Source organism: Podarcis liolepis (assembly GCF_965112155.1).
Source record: "Podarcis liolepis genome assembly, chromosome: 9".
Classification (NCBI taxonomy): domain Eukaryota; kingdom Metazoa; phylum Chordata; class Lepidosauria; order Squamata; family Lacertidae; genus Podarcis; species Podarcis liolepis.
The window spans coordinates 36,805,334-36,823,045 of NC_139564.1; the positions used below are offsets into that span (position 1 = coordinate 36,805,334).

Consider the following 17,712-nt stretch of genomic DNA (forward strand, 5'->3'; position numbering starts at 1 on the left):
CAACTGTCTAGTTGTAAACTGATTGCTATCCTTAGTCAGATGATATTCAGTGAATGATTAGGGATTAATGAGAAATCTGATTCAGTTGACATTTAAAGATGAACCTCCCTAAATCACACTTTCTGGGGGGGAAACCTGAGAACTGAAACACAGCCATCCTTCAAAATTTATACTTCTCCAGATTTTGCAATACAGTTCTCCAGTCAAGGAATGTACGTAAAAATACGTATACTACAATATGTGTGCATAGAAAAGCATATTTTGTGAAAAGAACATATAAAAAGGAAATTATATTAGGGATAATTGCTCTGCAAAATTTTGTGTATTAGGCAAAATTGCATCCAAAAATGTATAAATCAGGAGAAGTTTGTGCTAAGATGTTGAAGAATTTTCTTGAGGACATTTAAAATACCTGGAACCAGTCAAAATGGGTGCAAAAAAAGGATGCCGAAATGGCAATATTTGCCACAGTGTAACACCACAGGTGGAGATTGGGAAGGATGGGTAGAGAAAGGGGTGGCCCATCTCGTATCACTGCCTGAGGCAAAACAGGAAGTTGCCTCTCCACCCCACCCCACCCCATCCCCGCAAAAGCTCTACACACACACCACTGAAGCTTTCTTTACCTAGGTCAAATGGCAGTGCCCAAAAAGCAGCAATGTTAACAGATTTTTGTGAGATCTTGCCAGAAGCTGCTGCCGCTTCACTGCCACCTCTTTGGGTTCTGCCACCTTAGGCAGCTGCCCCGTCCTGCCTCATAGGTGGACCAGCTCTGAGTGGAGGGATACCGCCACCCAATCCACACAGACAAGACACACAGAGCCCGGCAAAAAGTGAGGTTGGATTGCAGCCTAACTTGAGTAAGATATATTGATATTGTTGCCACCTAGTGCCCAAAAGACAAATCCCTTTGTTTATAAAAGTCAAGACTAAGAATGCTTGAGTTTAAGGTGTGTCCCCCACCCTCCAAAATGTGAGGGACACGCAGATAAAGAACAAAATTTAGCACAGTCATTACTTAACATTGCTGGCATGGACACAACATGAATGTGTTCACAAGTGGCCAAAGTTGCCAAAAACAGGAAATGCTCTTTGACATGAATAAGACAAAAGAAGGCCGGTTGTTCAGTTCATCCCTGTCTGAATGTTTTAAAGTCCAAAACTGTTAGTAGATGAACTCATAATTGGCCCAGACAGTGTTATATGAAGCTATGTGTTCAGTAATCTGGAAAATGTTGTTTTATGGATCTGTCATGACATAAATTATGCTAATGTAGTATGAGTTTAAAGCACAATACTTAACAGAGCTTGAGAGAGAGAAATATTGGCTATGGGAAAGGCACTAAGCAGGCTGGAACACAGCCTGGGTTACAGTTCATTAATACATGGTGAAATAAACAATATATAGAAGGGGGAAAGAGTGGACTGTTTCCATGATTTGCACTAGATTTATTCCTGTGCTGCAATATGTACGTTAAAAAGGGTGCACGGGAATTTCTTGCTGAAAAATAATACCAGGAATTATTCTTCAAACCTGATCAACATCTCCCCCACACCTGATTTCTCACAAGACTGACACCAGCGCTAAACAAGTAATCAAAACCAATTTTAACTACTTGTTACAACAGTGGGTGAAAGTGGGTGTGGGTTACAAAAGTAGGCGAAGTTACCATCCTAGCTGAAAAGGAGTGAAGACAATGTGATCAGTTATGTTGCTGCGACTGCTAAAACTTGCAATGTGTGGTCCATTGTACAGTAGATATGGTACTACAATTAGTCTTGGGCCAACAAACTGCCTAGTGGTTTTCATAAACAGGCTAGATGAGAGGATGGAGGGTGTTATTAAATCTCCAATGACAGCAATTTCAGAGATATTCCTATAAGTCAGCCATCATACACTATTAATTGGAAAACCTTATGAGCTACCGTAGATTTGGGAGCCATAGGCACAAGAAACAGGGATGCAATGCGCTGAATATTCTCAGTAATACCAAGTGTATTAATTAATAACATAATATAATGGAAAGTTTAATAGTGCAAACTGGTTGCGCTGGGAAGATTTGTTACATGGGTTATAAATCTTCTATCTGTTTTATAATGTAAATTTCTTTGGGATGCCTCGTATGAATCAATTCATAAATTAACTTTAAAAAATGATAATCTTTAAAGCAAAAGCAAAACAGGCAGATGCTTAAAAGGCCTAAGTTGAGGTGTTTTTCTTAAAGACACAAACCAGTTCAATTTGTTTCTTTTCCATTAGTACTGGGGCTCTGAATATATCTGGACTGACTAGTATATATGGGATCCCATTTTCAACCTACATTTGTAGAAGGGAAGCAACACCTGTGTAGTAAAGTACATATGTATATATATTTTAATCAGAAAGCGCCTAGAGCAAATGGTTTCAACATCTGTAAACCCTTCTCACATCTTGGGCTATGTATTTATTTACTATTATTATTTTGAAATATGGTTGGTTCTGCCATAAGTTCAGTCAGAGTTCATAAGGGCTTGATGTGCCTTTGGTAGAATTCTTTAGGGATAAAGTAGTTTTATTCTCATATCCGAAATTCCTGAACAAATTGGCATCTGAATTTGATCTAAGTGACTGCATCAACCTGCTTACATTTTCTCTTAGAACAAATATTTTAAAAAAATAACAATCTAAAATCTTAATTCACATATTTACCTAGAAACAGCCATGACACTAACATCTGGAGTATTTGTAGCACATGTAGAATAATCCAGGAAGGTGAGTATTTCTTCTCAGAATATATTTAAGAGGTTTAATGTCAGCGGATAAACTTTGGTGACTTAGCACCTGTCAGACTCTGGATGCAACCCCATTCTTGAGATATGCCGGCTGCAGGATTGGGGTATTATTATACAGCAGTCCCACTTCAAGATGTGCACAGTCCACCAGTAAAGATCTATAAGCATAATTTTGCAGATACATCAGCATAAGTCCAGGTTGGTATATTTGTATTGCTGATACAACTTCACCAGTGAAGGGACGTCCCAAGCTATGTGGAAATAGGACCATGATAGGAAGTTGTCAGGTCAGATCCTACCTCCAACACTGGCAAGTTATGGAGTAAGTCAAACTCCACTGACTGATCTTAATGGAGAGCAAAAACCACCACCTTCCAATTTACCCACTTTGCCACAATGAAGTAGAGAATCCAGACTAATTTGGCACCCTGTCATAGCATGCCAACACTAGTAAATAAATTATTGACAAGAAAACCATAACTCAGAAGACAGGGTGCAAATATTGTGAAACCTTAGAACACACAATGGATCAATTTGGTGGCAGGAATGATGGAGACAGAACATTTTGTATTAAAAAGGGAACTTTTTGTTCAACTAGGCCACAGAACACAAATGGGAAGACTTTACAATATGATTGATACTTCCTTTTCAGTTGAGAATAAACAATCCATGTTTTATCCTCATGTACATCTGATGTAAGAATTATGTTTATGAACTGGATGCCATGAGAGGTTGCAGGCACAGCTGCTCATAAACCCTGATAAATAATTAATTTAGCATAACACTAAAGGGAAAGGAAATAATTTTTATCTGTTCATTAGTCATCCAGCTACTGGGCTAGCCCTGCATAAGTTATACAGACCACATTTCAATTTCAATGTGGCTTATATTTTACTGCTTCCTTCTCACTTAGTTAAACTGGGAGGTGTGCGGCTGATAAGGTTTTTATGTACTCCTGCATTACCTTTTTCTTTCTTAACATCTCAAGATGTTGCAAAGCACAAGATGTTGCTGGCAATAACATTCAGAGTGAGCCTTGAGCTCAACAAATTTCACAGATCCACATGGTGCAATTTCTAGCTGTTGCCAAAAGGAAACGAATGCACTTGATTTGCAAATTTGAAAAGCTGTGTTTGTGTCAGCCTCACAGTTTCCACAGCACCAGCCTTAAACTGATAGCACATGTTGCAAAGGGAAGATTTATGGAACCCACCTAGTGAGCTCTGATCCTTCCACTCATCTAGTAGTACACGTGTATATCATAGAAGCATCCAGTTAACATCAGAAAAACTCATGAAATGAGAAAGAATAATCAGTTTTGCAGCCTATTTTACATTAAACCAAAGAAAAAAGATATCCCTCTGCTCCTTCTCACCTGTAAAACCAGTGGTGCCTTTTCCCCAGTGCACAGAAGCTGCATTCACAGAAAAAGATATAAAGAATTAAGACCATGCATATACATGCTTGCACAGGTATGTATACATTCTGCACATACTTGTTCTACTGACCCTGTCACAACTTCCAAGGAGCCAGTGCCATCAAGATCACAGAATGCAACCTTCAAGCTGACTTTAAAAGATAAAGGGTAAAGGGACCCCTGAGCATTAGGTCCAGTCGTGGCCGACTCTGGGGTTGCGGCGCTCATCTCGCTTTATTGGCCGAGGAAGCCAGTGTACAGCTTCCGGGTCATGTGGCCAGCATGACTAAGCCACTTCTGGCAAACCAGAGCAGCGCATGGAAACGCCGTTTACCTTCCCACCGGAGTGGTACCTATTTATCTACTTGCACTTTGATGTGCTTTTGAACTGCTAGGTTGGCAGGAGCAGGGACCGAGCAACGGGAGCTCACCCCATCGCGGGGATTCAAACCACCGATGTTCTGATCGGCAAGTCCTAGGCTCTGTGGTTTAACCCACAGCGCCACCTGCATCCCTAAGATGACTTTAAGACATGTTAATAACATATACAAAACAGAGTGTATTTTGGAAAGTTGTTTTTCTGTTTGCAGTGGATGTGGACATCTCTTAAAATATCTTAACCAAATTTTGAGGATGATGGTTCCTAAGACCAAGGAACAGGTTTTCATCGATGGTGGGCTGAACCATTAAAAACTGCAATTAGGCTGCTAGCTAATTGAAGTAACCCATGTACTGCTTCCGTGGAGCCAGTTTCTGGGTGCTTCAGTCCATGCTAGACCCCTTCCATCTCACAGGGATAAAGAAAGGTGATAAAATATGTACAAAAACATTATTTACTTATTTGAAAATTATGGATCTCCTGTTGTTGATATCCAAGGCAATGAACAATTAAAGTCCAAAGACATGCATCATTATATACAATCACATAATTAAAAGAGAAACAAAGAAAAAAGAAAAAAACACCCTAGTAGTGTTAAAGACAACATCCATTGGGGATGCAAAACCATATGGAGCAAATCAAATAAATAGGATAGACTTGGCCTGGTGCCTAAAGAATAGCTGGAGAGGCAGTAGGTGGGTCTCCTTTGGGAAGGAGATTCATTATTATTATTATTATTATTATTATTATTATTATTATTATTAAGCACAGAAAGACAGACACAACCCCAGAGTTTTTCCTCTCTCTAGTAGCCGTCCACCAAATCTCTGAAGGTGAGGGCTTCCAGGAGAGGACATTTAATTTATTAATTTGTTTAACAAAATTTATACACTACTTGATTGTAATAATACCTCTAAGCAGGTTTACAGGAAATATTAAAATCACATTACAGTGGTACCTCGGGTTAAGTACTTAATTCGTTCCAGAGGTCGGTTCTTAACCTGAAGCACCTGAAACTGTTCTTAACCTGAAGCACCACTTTAGCCTATGGGGTTTCCTGCTGCCGCACGATTTCTGTTCTCATCCTGAAGCAAAGTTCTTAACCTGAAGCACTATTTCTGGGTTAGCGGAGTCTGTAACCTGAAGCGTATGTAACCTGAAGCATATGTAACCCGAGGTACCACTGCATTACTGTTAATATTAAAATTAACAGTAAAGACACCTCAACAACTACATGTCGAGATCCGATAGGCCTGCCTCAGCAAAAATGTTCTTAGCAGGTGCCAAAGAAAAAGAAAAGAAAAAAGAGTATGGAGAAGGCGCCTGCCTGATGCCAACCGGCAGGGAGTTGCAAAGTGTAGCTTCTGCCACATGAAAAGATCTTGCAAATGCAGGAGGAGTATTATGCGGCACCTGTAACCGTGCCAGTTCTGCAGAGCGGCCAAGTGGGCTACCTCACACTATACTGAATTAATTGAAAGCACAGGAGGTCTGCAGGCATTGCAGAGTTAGACCAGGCCAAGAGGGTAATCTAATCCAACCCCTTGCAATGCACAAATCTTTTGACGAGGTGGTGGGGGGTCCTTCTATTCTTGAGTCCTGCTCAAGAAGGGCCCCTGGGGCCACGGGCTGGCTATTCCCTCAAGTTTCCTCACTCGCCTCTTTCCTGTACCTCCTCACAGCGGCTGCTGCTATTGTCGCTGCCGGACCTTCCTCTCAGCCAACGGTGGCTGCTGCTTATGTGCCCACCCCCCCAAACCCCGCCACTCTCTTTCTCTGCTCCCTCAGGCAGTTCGTTCCCAGCGCGCGCGGGCGCGCCGACTAGTCAGCCGGCCGGCCGGCCCGCCAGTCGCCTCGTCCGTGCGCGCGCGCCTTCCCCGCGCGCTCGCGCCCCGTGACCGTCCGCTTCCCCTCTGTCCCCCAGCGCGCGCGCACGGCCACACACGCACGCACACGCTCTCTCGCTCTTCTCCCCGCTAGTCCCTCTTTTCGGTGACGTGAAGGGGCGCGCGGTGGCAGCACCTCCCCGCGCGCTGCTTAAAAATAAGAAGAAAAGAGGGAGCGAAACATGAGAGCCCTAGTGAGCTCCAGCTCCCGCCGGCAGCAGCAGAGGAGGCATCACCCCAGCCAGGCTGTCCTCGCTGAATTGCGGCCGCCTTTCTATGGAACGACCAGAAGGGACTTGCTGCTGCTGCTGCTGCTGCTACTGCTGCCGCCACCACCGCCACGACCACCACCACCTCCTCCTCGTCTTCTCTTTCGCGCGCCAACGCGGGAGCCCTTCGCGCCGGCAATTTCGACGCCTCAGCCGCGCCAACTAAACCGGCCCTCGCGCAAACTTCCCCGCGCAAACTGCGCGGCACCTTTCACTCGCCGCCGCCGCCCCCCTTACACCACACGCGACGTGCGCTCCCCCCCCTCTTTTTTTGGTCCCTCAGACATCACTCGCTCCCTCCTTGGAGGCCTCCCCCCCCCAATCATCTCTGTCTCTTTCTCTCCCCCCCTCCACCCCCGGATCTAAGGGGTTTCCCCCCCCCCACACACACACACACCACACGGAAAGCTCTCGCTCTTGGATTTGCCTTGGGATTTGCCAGCGAAGCTCGCGGAGGCATGGTCGCTCTGAAGATGCTCCCGCTCCAGCTGCTCTTGGTGGCCGTGGTCCTCTGCTTCTTCGAGGGGGAGGCCCGCTTTGGGGAGAGCGGGGGGGCCAAGAGGAGAAGGTGCCTGAACGGCAGCCCCCCCAGGCGCCTCAAGAAGCGAGACAGGAGGCTGATGCTGCTGGAGCCGCCCCTCGGAGGGGAACTCATGTGCCGGGGTTTCTACCCTCGCCTCTCCTGCTGCCCCAGGGCGGACAGCCAGGGCTCGCTGCACGTGGAGAACAAGGTAAGGCGCGCGGCGGCGGGTGGGAGGGCTGCACACTCCGGGGCTCACCTGAGCAGCAGCAGGAGGAGGAGGATTTTTTTGGGGGGGTCCTCCTCGTGATCTGGGAGGGTGGAAGGAGACTCCTTGGGGAGAACCAAGGAGAGGTGGACCTGTATCTGTCTTGTCTCTCTCCTCTTCAGCAGGCTTGCAAAGGTGGTGAGAAAGCCAGCAGCTCTGGGGAGGTGTCAAATGTGGCCTGAGCTTGGGTGCTTCATCAGATGCACGAAGCAATAGAGGAGAAAGTGTGTGGGGGAGGGAGTAGGTAGATATCTTCACCTGGGCTGATTTCTGTTGGCCAAGGAGCCCATATCTTTTTCATCAACCCACATGTTATCCCAAACTCAGGCTTAGCAAAGGAGAGAGGGCTGCAATCCCAAACGGACTTTTGCCCGGGAATAAACTCCGTTGAACTTTCTTGCAAGTGAACTTCCATTGGCTCGCACTGTAAGCCCCATTAAGTATAGGTTGACTTAGTTTTGAGCATAAACGTGCAAGAAAAATAGCGCTGCTCCTCTTGGATACTGGCACCATTGATACTGTTGTGCCCTTGTTTCCTTTCCGTCTCTTCTAGGATGGGGTGCTAATTTCAGGAGCACGGTGTGTGTGTGTGTGTGTGTGTGTGTGTGTGTGTGTGTTGGTTCCTGCAGGTTTCTGTTGTACCTCAAGCACAACAGTCCTTGGAAAACGTCTTACAAAGGTTTTGGATGGTCGCTGATGCTGGGTCTTCAGAGAGTGGCGATGTCAAAATCTGGACGCGGATCTGGGGCAGATAGTTTGTACAAAAAACCCCCAAACCTTGACCGCAGGTTAACAATCTAGGATAACAACTTATTGGGGGGGCGGTAAAATTGGGAAATTTTGTGTACTACTGTATAGTGAAGGGATGCTGTAGCCCCTGGAAGCCCCAATTGTCAGGTGGTCCCATCTAGAAGAGAGCAGAAAGAAGCTGAGTTAGAAAACAGGTAGACTTTCGTCCCGGTCTGGATGAGACATGGGACTGGATGGGGGGGGGGGCAGAGATGCTGCCAATAAAGTCTGGAGGGTTTTCTTGGAGTCAATCAACGTTCCCTGGCAGCCGTGGGACTGTAAATTAAGGTGGCGGTGGTTTCCCCGTTTATTTTTTCTGAGGGTAGAAAAGTGTGTACGATTCTCTCCACATGTTTGGTCAGGAAACTTCGGGTAGCAGATGGTGATTGGGAGAGCAGATGATGCCAGGACGCTGAAAACTTTTTACGAGCTCTTCCACCGATTAGGTCGGTCCCTTGCTCTGGAGAGAGAAAAGGGGAGGGGGGGGGAGAGGATTCCCTGAAGTTGTTCTTCGACAAACTGGAGCGGTTGCAAATGGATCTTTCTCAAACGGGATAAAAGGAGGGTATCTACTGGATTGTGTGTGTGGAAAGAGAGAGAGAGAGAATTTGTTTTGTTTTGTTTTTTTTCAGCATGACAGTTTTAACGTCATTAGACTTGATGGCATTCTGAGGATAAATGAAAAATCCTAGGCATCCTGGAATAAGAAGGGCGCCTGTTCAGGGGGTCTGCTGTTCTTCAGCGTTCCAGCGTGTTGGTGTTCTCTAAGTTTTTCAGGCTGTTGTTTCGATCAGAAGGGCAGTGTAATGCTGGATCTAGGGAGGGAAACGTGATGAATAAATGTCATTGAGAATCACTGCACGTGAAATAAACAATCAGGTGTCTTTCTCACTGCCCCCTCTTTCCCCCTGCTCCCCCTTCCAGCTTTTAGGTTTAATTAAGAATTCCTCCGTTACAACACTGCAGTTGTCAAGGTCTGAGAGCGTCTTGGAAAACTTGTGTTTCAGTCTTTCTGGCCCAAGCATAATAAAAAAAAAATACCCAGCCTGAATCGAATTTTTATGCTCAGTTCACGGTAGATTTCACTCCATTCTCATGTAAACAGCTTCTACGAATCAACATATGTGTCTGGGTGGTATCTCTCACTTTGTTTTGTAACAAAAAGCCATATTGCATCATTTAATTTGCTCAAGTCATGCAAATAGGGAAAAAATCAATAGGACAAAAAGGGGTCGACTTATCCTCCTCCCCACTAAACTGCTGCCCACACACAGAGTCCTGTTGCTTATGGCAAAAGAATAACAACAACACCATTGTATTTGTTGGTTGGTTCGCTAATGGGTGAAACTGGAGAACATCATTCTCCTTCAGTCCCCAGCTCTGTCCAAATGCTCATGCCTTTTGAGAGAGCATTTGTCCTATCGCCTGTGTTCCCAGATGAGCGAGAGCTGTCTTTGCTGCAGGGATTTCAGCAAAGGAAACTCTATTCTTACCAGATGCAGCAGGAGTTTGGTTGAATATTTTCTCTGCATGTTTGGCCAGAGGTAGTGTCAGCAAAGCTCCTGTGTGGTAATCACATTAAACTACACACTAACTACATTCAGATAACCTCCTAAAGTCTCTAACTGAAACCCACAAATGCCAGAGTCAAGCGTGGAGGGGGGGGTGTCCTTAGTTTATCCTGTTAGTAACATCTAGAAATGAGCAACAGCATCTGCTGGATGGACTCTCTGAAATCTCCCTGTAATAAATAAGCTCTCTGTGGTGGATTAAAGGTGAGACAGACTTTACACAATAGTTGCATTTCTACCCAGCTACAGAACTTGATTTCTTAGCACTCTTTCTTTTGTGGCTGGTGACATCTAAAAACACTTTTAACTGGAAGGACATGATTTAATGTACATCTCAACCCATCATTTCAGGCTATGTCATATCCATATATATCATATCATTCATTTAAACAAAACTTGGCAATAAACATTTTTGCACGTCTGTGTACCAGATGGACAAAAATATGCATTTTTTTCCATTTTCATGTGCAGTGCAAGCCTATTCATGCTTACTCAGAATCAAGTCCCATTGATTTCAATGGGATTTACTCTCAGGTAAGTGTGCTTTGGAAAGTTTGCCACTTCTGATTCACGTGACACATAATGGATGACTTTCCATGCAAAATGTGTCTAGTAGATTTAGTGATAGCAGACTCTGAACAGGGTGCTCTGGAAATGCTCCAGGAAGTACGTCCTTATGGCTGTGCTGTGACACTGCACTTATGATATACCCACCCACAGACAAGGGTAAGCGTGATAAGAAAGAAGTGTTTCAGCAGTTTTTAAAAGTAATGAAGCACACTCAGCAGTCATTTCTAATCACAAAAAGCCTCTTGGTTTAAGACTACATTTGTCAACCCTCTGGCAATTTAATGATCAAATTATTGATCTGTATTTCTAATAAAATGCTGCCAGCCTCTTAAGTAGTGCGAAGTGGCAACAGAAAATGCACAGACACATGAAATTACAGTCTCCCTTTATCATCTTTATTTTGTTTTTGGTTTTGTTTTGTTTTTGTTTGTTTGTTTGCATGATGTCATTGACATTTTATCCCTACCTTCTAGTGCTCTGGATTATTCTCCATTTACCATTTGATTTTCTAAATTCATAAGCAAATAATGACATATTAAAGTTTTGTACATTGTTGTTGTTGTTTTTTAAGTTTTCTTACAGGCTGTCAAACACAGTGATCTTCTCTACCTTAGTTGGTTTCGCAGCCAAGGCTGTCAGGGAATGGGTGAAAAGTAATTGTTTTCAAGTGTGCCCTTTTACAATCATTTGTTTGCTCTGGCTCTTTCTTCAACAAAAGCTATTGTTGAACACATCCAACTAAACAAATAACTCATCTTGGGGTCCCTGTAACAGCTGCCTTGGTACAATGATCTATTTACATATTGTCCTAAAATTGAAACTGAACTCCTTAATGACATAATCTAGTACTATAGTACCAAATGAAGCATATGCTGAAACTAGCAGCTGAACCATCTTGAAAGCATTCTGTTCGCAGGAATAATTACTTGTATACCAAATACTGCTTCATATTAACACCAGAACTGAATGCTATGATTTTTCTGTTGACTTGCCTCCTTGCACCCATGTGAAATGGTACAAGTTGTGTTGGCCAGATTCTCTTGTAAAATCAGAAGAAATTATGCTCCTATATCAGAAGAAATTATGCTCCCTTTCACCTTTAGCTTAATAGTGCCAACCCAACTTTGTAAACTACAAGTCCCTGCATATTTATCTCACCTGTCTTCTCTTGGCTTCAGCTTCCTGGGTAGAGATTAAAGGATGAGTTAACATATGTTATGAATCAGTCAGTAGGCATAATAATTAGTAAGCATACTGTAAGCTTAAGCCACTATAATTTCATGGTTCTACATATGGCTTTTGGAAACAGCAAACTAATTTGAGTATAACAAATCTGATTTTTTTTTAAAAAATGTATGCTCATTCTTAAAGATACATTTTACATTTGGGGGGAGGAGCACATTTATTCAGATTAATCCACATTTGCCATGCCCATGATAGATTTGCCAGTGAGTGAAACAGGTAGGAACTGATGCATGCAGAAAGTCCTAGTCCCTGACATCATCAGTTAACAGGATCTCAGGTAACTGATCTGTAATCTGAGAAGGAATCATAGCTCAGTGGTAGAACACCTGCTTGGCATGCAGAAGGTCCTAGTCAAAAGTATTAGGTGACAGATTATGTGAATGGCCTCGGGCTAAGAGCAGCTTGCCACTCAAGAGTAGGCAGTGTTGGGTTGGCATAAAGCTGAGTTGGTATAAGCCTATTTCCTGTGTACCAGAACTCATATATTGCAAAGTAGGCTAAGTCTGCAATACGAGAGCAGTATGAAGTAACATACCACACAGAGACAAGATCAAGTAGGGTATGTTCACATAGAGACTTCCTCACACCCCATTAGGCCTGTTTCTCTGGGCACACCTTTGATGCTGTGTGTGAGTGTGTCCTTAATGTGTATTTCATAGGGCCAATCCAACCATAAAGGCAAACTAGGCAAATCTGGAGTGTCAAATTCCAGGGGTGCCCACTACAGAGCTGCTTCCTGTGCTTTTGGAGGAGGCAAACAGGGGCAGCTTAGCAGCTCAAGGCCTGTGAGAGAGGAATCCCAGTGTCCCAAGAGCCTTAAATACTGTAGTAAAAAGGGAAGAAAGTAATGTAGTGAGAGATATTTAAAAAGAGGACACAAAAATTACATCCTAGTCAGCTTTTGTTCATTTTATGTGCAGTACAGTAGTCCAAATTTTTGCAGGACGCAGCAGCTGCAACTACCAAGTTGCTTGTGGGCATTCCTTGCCCAACCACTGCTCTGTAGCTGCTCTGCTTCTCCTCTCTCTCATGCCCAACAATGTTGGCCTTCCACTGTCAGCTGTGCGGAAGTCCATCCCTTGCTGCTTTGGGTGGAAGCCCTGCCTGGGCTTGAGTTCTGGGAGCTGGGAGTGCAAGAGCTGGGCAGATGTGGGTGGCACCACTTTGGGGAGGACTCAAGGGCAAGGGCCACCACCAGTAGATATTAATCTACTGAATGAGGGGCTTTATGTGGGCCTTTATTCTGTGACATTGGCTGTTTTGCCCAGTTAAAATTTAAAAGCACAGTCTGGGATCTTATTTTTCTTTTGAGTCTTGGGTTGATGATTTTTGATATGTGTCTGCAGTAGGATCAGTTGGGGAGAGCTCAGCAGGCCCCAGTTGCAATGACGAAGTATGGTGTGAGAGAAGGGTCATGCCAAGTAAGGGGGACTTGACACAGAGAGTTGGTGGCTGTGCCAGCTTCTTCTCTTGCCAGAGTAATTGTGGTTGTTGTTATCAGCCAGCTCTCAGATGCTACTATTAAGTACCAGGTCAGTTTTATATACAGTGGTACCTCAGGTTACAGATGCTTCAGGTTACAGACTCTGCTAACCCAGAAATATTACCTCAGGTTAAGAACTTTGCTTCAGGATGAGAACAGAAATTGTGCTCCAGCAGCGCAGTGGCAGCAGGAGGCCCCATTAACTAAAGTGGTGCTTCAGGTTAAGAACAGTTTCAGGTTAGGAACGGACCTCCGGAACAAATTAAGTACCACTGTAAAACCTCCCTCATTCACAATTTGTGAATGGTGAAGCTGACCTGGCTTGTATTACCAGTACTTGCTGAGTTTAACTGATCTTACCCACCTTTCCCTACCTGAGTACTTGGTACAGTGTCAGGGCAAACTTGGGGGTCAGGGAAGAGGGGTTGCTGTGACAGTAGAAATTGGATCTCTCTCTCTCCAGGCTTCCTGTTTTCTTGAGTGGGAATCTAGTGTGTCTGTGCCTTTTATTGGGCAATTGGAACAGATTAGGGATTCTTCTAGTTAACCATCCAGGTTGCCGCCCAGCAGTCTTTCTGCCTGAGCTAACAGAAGCGGTCTTGGAAGTAGTGTTGTCCCACCCCAGGCTGTTGATCCTAGGGGACTTCAACATTCATGTTGAGGCCACTAAATCTTGGATGCCTCAGAACTTCTATGGTCACAATAATAACCATGGGGTGCTATCAGCCTAATGCATATGGCAGACCACACTCTGGATCTGTCCACCAGCTGGGAAGAGGGTGATCTGAAAGTGGGGGGGTTTAACTTCAGTTGCTTGTCATAGTCTTATAATTTTCTGTTCATTATTGAGTCTCTTCAATAGCAGTGAATATAATGAAGAAGCACTTTGCTGCCTCCATTGCATCCTCACTATGCCACATAGCAGAGCTTTTTGGGTAGTATGGAGCCTTTTATACTCGGCCCAAAGGAGGTGGATGAACCAATGTGACTCATTGTGACTTTTGTAAAGCATTTTGGGGATAAAATCCCTTGTATCCAAGTAAGGTAAAGTATCCCTGCATGGTTAAATCCAGTCAAATTCAACATGGGGTGCAGCATTCTTCTCCACTTTCAGGCTAAGGGAGCCAGCGTTTGTCCACAGACAGCTTTCTGGGTCACAAAACACCGTGACAAATGCCAGAGCACACAGAAACACTGTTTACCTTCCTGCCACAGCAGTACCTATTTATCTACTTGCTCTGGTATGCTTTCAAACTGCTAGGTTGGCAGGAGCTGGGACAAATCAGGAGCTTACTCCATCACGTGGATTCAAACTGCCAACCTTATGACCGGCAAGCCCAAGAAGCTTCGTGGTTCAGACCACAGCGCCAACCATGTCCCTGTCCCTTGTATCTACCATGCCTTTCACTGCAGCAGGTGACTCTCAACAGATATCCAGAACGCTATCATGTCCTGTTTTGTTAAGTTGATATGGCTTGAGAATATGGACAAAATTGTTGGATTTGCATAGGTGACCACATTTGCTCTTGACCCTTGCCCTTCATGGCTAATGAAAACTAAGTAAAGAGTAGGTGGCTAGCTCAGCCAGGGAGGTGATTAACATCTCTGCGTAGAAGGGAGTTATCCCTAACTGCTTAAAGGAAGACATTAGACTTAAGAAATGCTCCCAGGATTCAGAGAATTTAAACAACTATTGACTGACTGCTACTGTCCCCTTCTTGAGCAACATTGAGTAAGTTGCTGCTAACCATATCCAGGCTCTATTGGATGAGACTGATTGTCTGGATCCATTTCAATGGGAGTTTAGGCCTGGCTTTAGCATGCAAACTGCCTTGGTTGCCCTGTATGTTGAGAGACAGGCAGAGTATGATGCTATTGATTCTCCTTGATATCCCAGAGACTTTTGATATCATTGTCCATAGTATCCTTCTGGAGCATTTGTCTGAGTTGGAAGTGGGTGGTACCACTTTACAGTGGTTTCAGTCCTACATGGATGGTCATCTTCAGAGACTGGTGCTTGGGGATGTTGTTTAACCCCATGGTCCTTCCTATGAGGGGTACTGCAGTGGTCAATTTAATTTAAGGTGCTATTGTGGCACCTTAATGACTAACAGATCTGTTACAGCACAATTTTCCATGGGCTACAGCCCACTTCATCAGATTGATCAGATTTCCTTTGAAGCAAAATATTTTAGTGCATTGTATGTGGTAATTGTCTTACCAAAGTTAGGATGTCTGTGTTATTAACAACTGCTTTGTGAATTACCACTCTTCATTATGTAATTATCACTGTCTGTATTCTTTTTCTGAATTTCATTTCCCTGTTTACAGTATCCTCTCCCTGTGTATGTATATAACTGCAAATTCAGGCACCTGATAAAGTGGACTGTAATCTACAAAAGTTTATGCCATAATAAATTTGTTAGCCTCTAAGGTACCACAATGCTCTTTGTTGTTTTTTAAACAACAGTGTTTTTACTTGTCTGCAGAAATCAGAAGGGAGGCTGTTAGAATTACCCTAGGAGGGGAGTTCCATGAGAATTAGCTCAGAGCTTGAATATTCTAGTGAATTACCTCCAACAGCTGCTTAAATCTTGCAGCTGCCTAGAAGAAAACACAGCAGTTACCTCTTGGTAAAACTTGAGCTATGCACAGCCCATCAGGAAACTATGTGTAATGTTAATTTTATAATTTATTAATCATATTCTACACATACATACACATCCTAACATGATGTACAAAATGCAATAAAACACAGCCAAAAACAACACAGTAAATAACTGGATATAAATCTAAAAGTTTATATCTACGTAAGTAGAGACCCATGGCAGAGGCATTTTCATCCAAGCTGTGAAAGTTTATCGGATAAACAAATTCAGTTGTCTGCAAATGCAGATAATGAGTGCCTCCTCTTGAGAGGAACACTGTTCCACAGAATAGGGGAGCCACACACAAAACCCCCTGTTCTGACTTACTGTGGAAAAGGCTTCTAAGATCGTTGGAACTTGAAAGAGAATCTCTCCCACAGACTGCAATGATCTACTGGGTATATAAGGGATAAGGCAATCTCACAATTAATGAGTAATAAGTTGTCCATCTTTTGAGTTTTATTTGTGGACTTCTTTTGCCTGGCCTAGTCTGATGCATTTTTCTTTTCTCTGTGGTCAAACTAACATAAAAAAAATCTGTACCACTTCATCTCAGCATACTATGTGTCTTTCTCCTGGTTATGGCTTCCTGCTAGACTCAGACAGTTTCAGCTTCCTTTTTCCAAGCTGCGGCTTCTTGTCAGGCCTGGTGACATCAGGTGATGCATTCAGGTAGTTACCAACAACTCAGTGCTACCTTCTCCTCATTATGCTCTTTATCCCTTATCTGTGGTGCTTCCATCACTTCCAGTTCCTTCATTGGCAGTGGTGCCACCTCCACCTCCATGGAAGATGTAGCAGTCATTTGTCCCAGGAAAAGAAGTTGTGTACTGTGCTGCTGAATTGCAAGTGCAGAAAGCTTCCATTTGGACATACCCTTTAAGACCTTAAGAATGAAGGGCCATCTTCGCTTTGAGATGCCAAAATCTAGTGCTGAGACAGTTGCCACACTGGGGGATTTAAACAATTAACAGTGTATAATAGAGCTAAAGGAGAGTACTGTACAATTTTCTGAATTGTCAGTGCTTCACAAGTGCAGGCTATCTTGAAAAATATGCTTGCAAGTGGTTTAAAATGTCATATGGTTAAATTTAGGTGGGGTTTTTTGCTAAGACAGTTCCAGTGAATTGAGTGCATTTCACTGGCACAAGTGTAATGAAACCACTGACAGATCACTTAGCACGATGAAACACTCTCTCTGATCTAATTTGACTCTAAGTTTTATGTGATTGCCACCAAGCCAATAAATGTGATGACTCCAAACTTTTTTACTGTACTGTGGTGTCTCAGAAGAGCCATGATACAATATACACTAATTATGGGCTGACTCCAAATTGAATTAAGTAATAGAGCTGGATTTGGCATAGAAAATGTTTAATTCAAGCAGAATGAATGGAGCAATGTAGCGAAAAATTACTGCACTCTTTCCAAAAGAACTGCTCAGTATGACGTTACAGAGACTGAAACACCACATATCCCACATACTCCATGGTCTGAATAACATTGTTAAGTGTTGAATATCAAATTGATTCTAGGTTGTAAAATCTCCCAGAATGCAGAATGTGGCTGGGACATTATCCATATTATATCTTTAAAAATCTGAAAAAAAATATTAAAAGACATCCATATGCATGCTGAAATAAATATTACATTTGACTTTCAGGTAATAAGTTACAAATAAATGGGAACATGTAAGGAGTGAAATATCGTCATTTTTTTTTTAATGTATAAATGCAGTTGCTTTTTGACTGTAGGGCTTTTCAATGCAAAAGGGTTTACTGGCCAATTTCTATATTCTTGGGGGAGTCATAATATTCTCCAGATAGTGGCCTACAGGTGGAAAATCTCTCTTATGAGGGATGGGGTCATTTAATAAAGTTGGTGTCATCTAGGAG

General features: G+C 43.4%; 1 protein-coding gene across 5 annotated transcripts in view; it reads left to right on the forward strand.

Moving 5' to 3' along the window:
- Nucleotides 1-6,629: 6,629 nt before the first annotated feature.
- HHIP (hedgehog interacting protein) overlaps nt 6,630-17,712 on the forward strand; it is a 72,514-nt gene continuing 61,431 nt past the window's right edge. For 4 of the 5 annotated variants that reach the window (XM_083520003.1, XM_083520004.1, XM_083520006.1 and 1 more), the window contains exon 1: nt 6,630-7,454. In XM_083520003.1, the coding sequence (XP_083376129.1) occupies nt 7,182-7,454 (273 nt within the window). In that variant the 5' untranslated portion in view covers nt 6,630-7,181. The remainder of the gene's footprint in view (nt 7,455-17,712) is intronic. The other variant, XM_083520005.1, reaches the window with a different exon arrangement.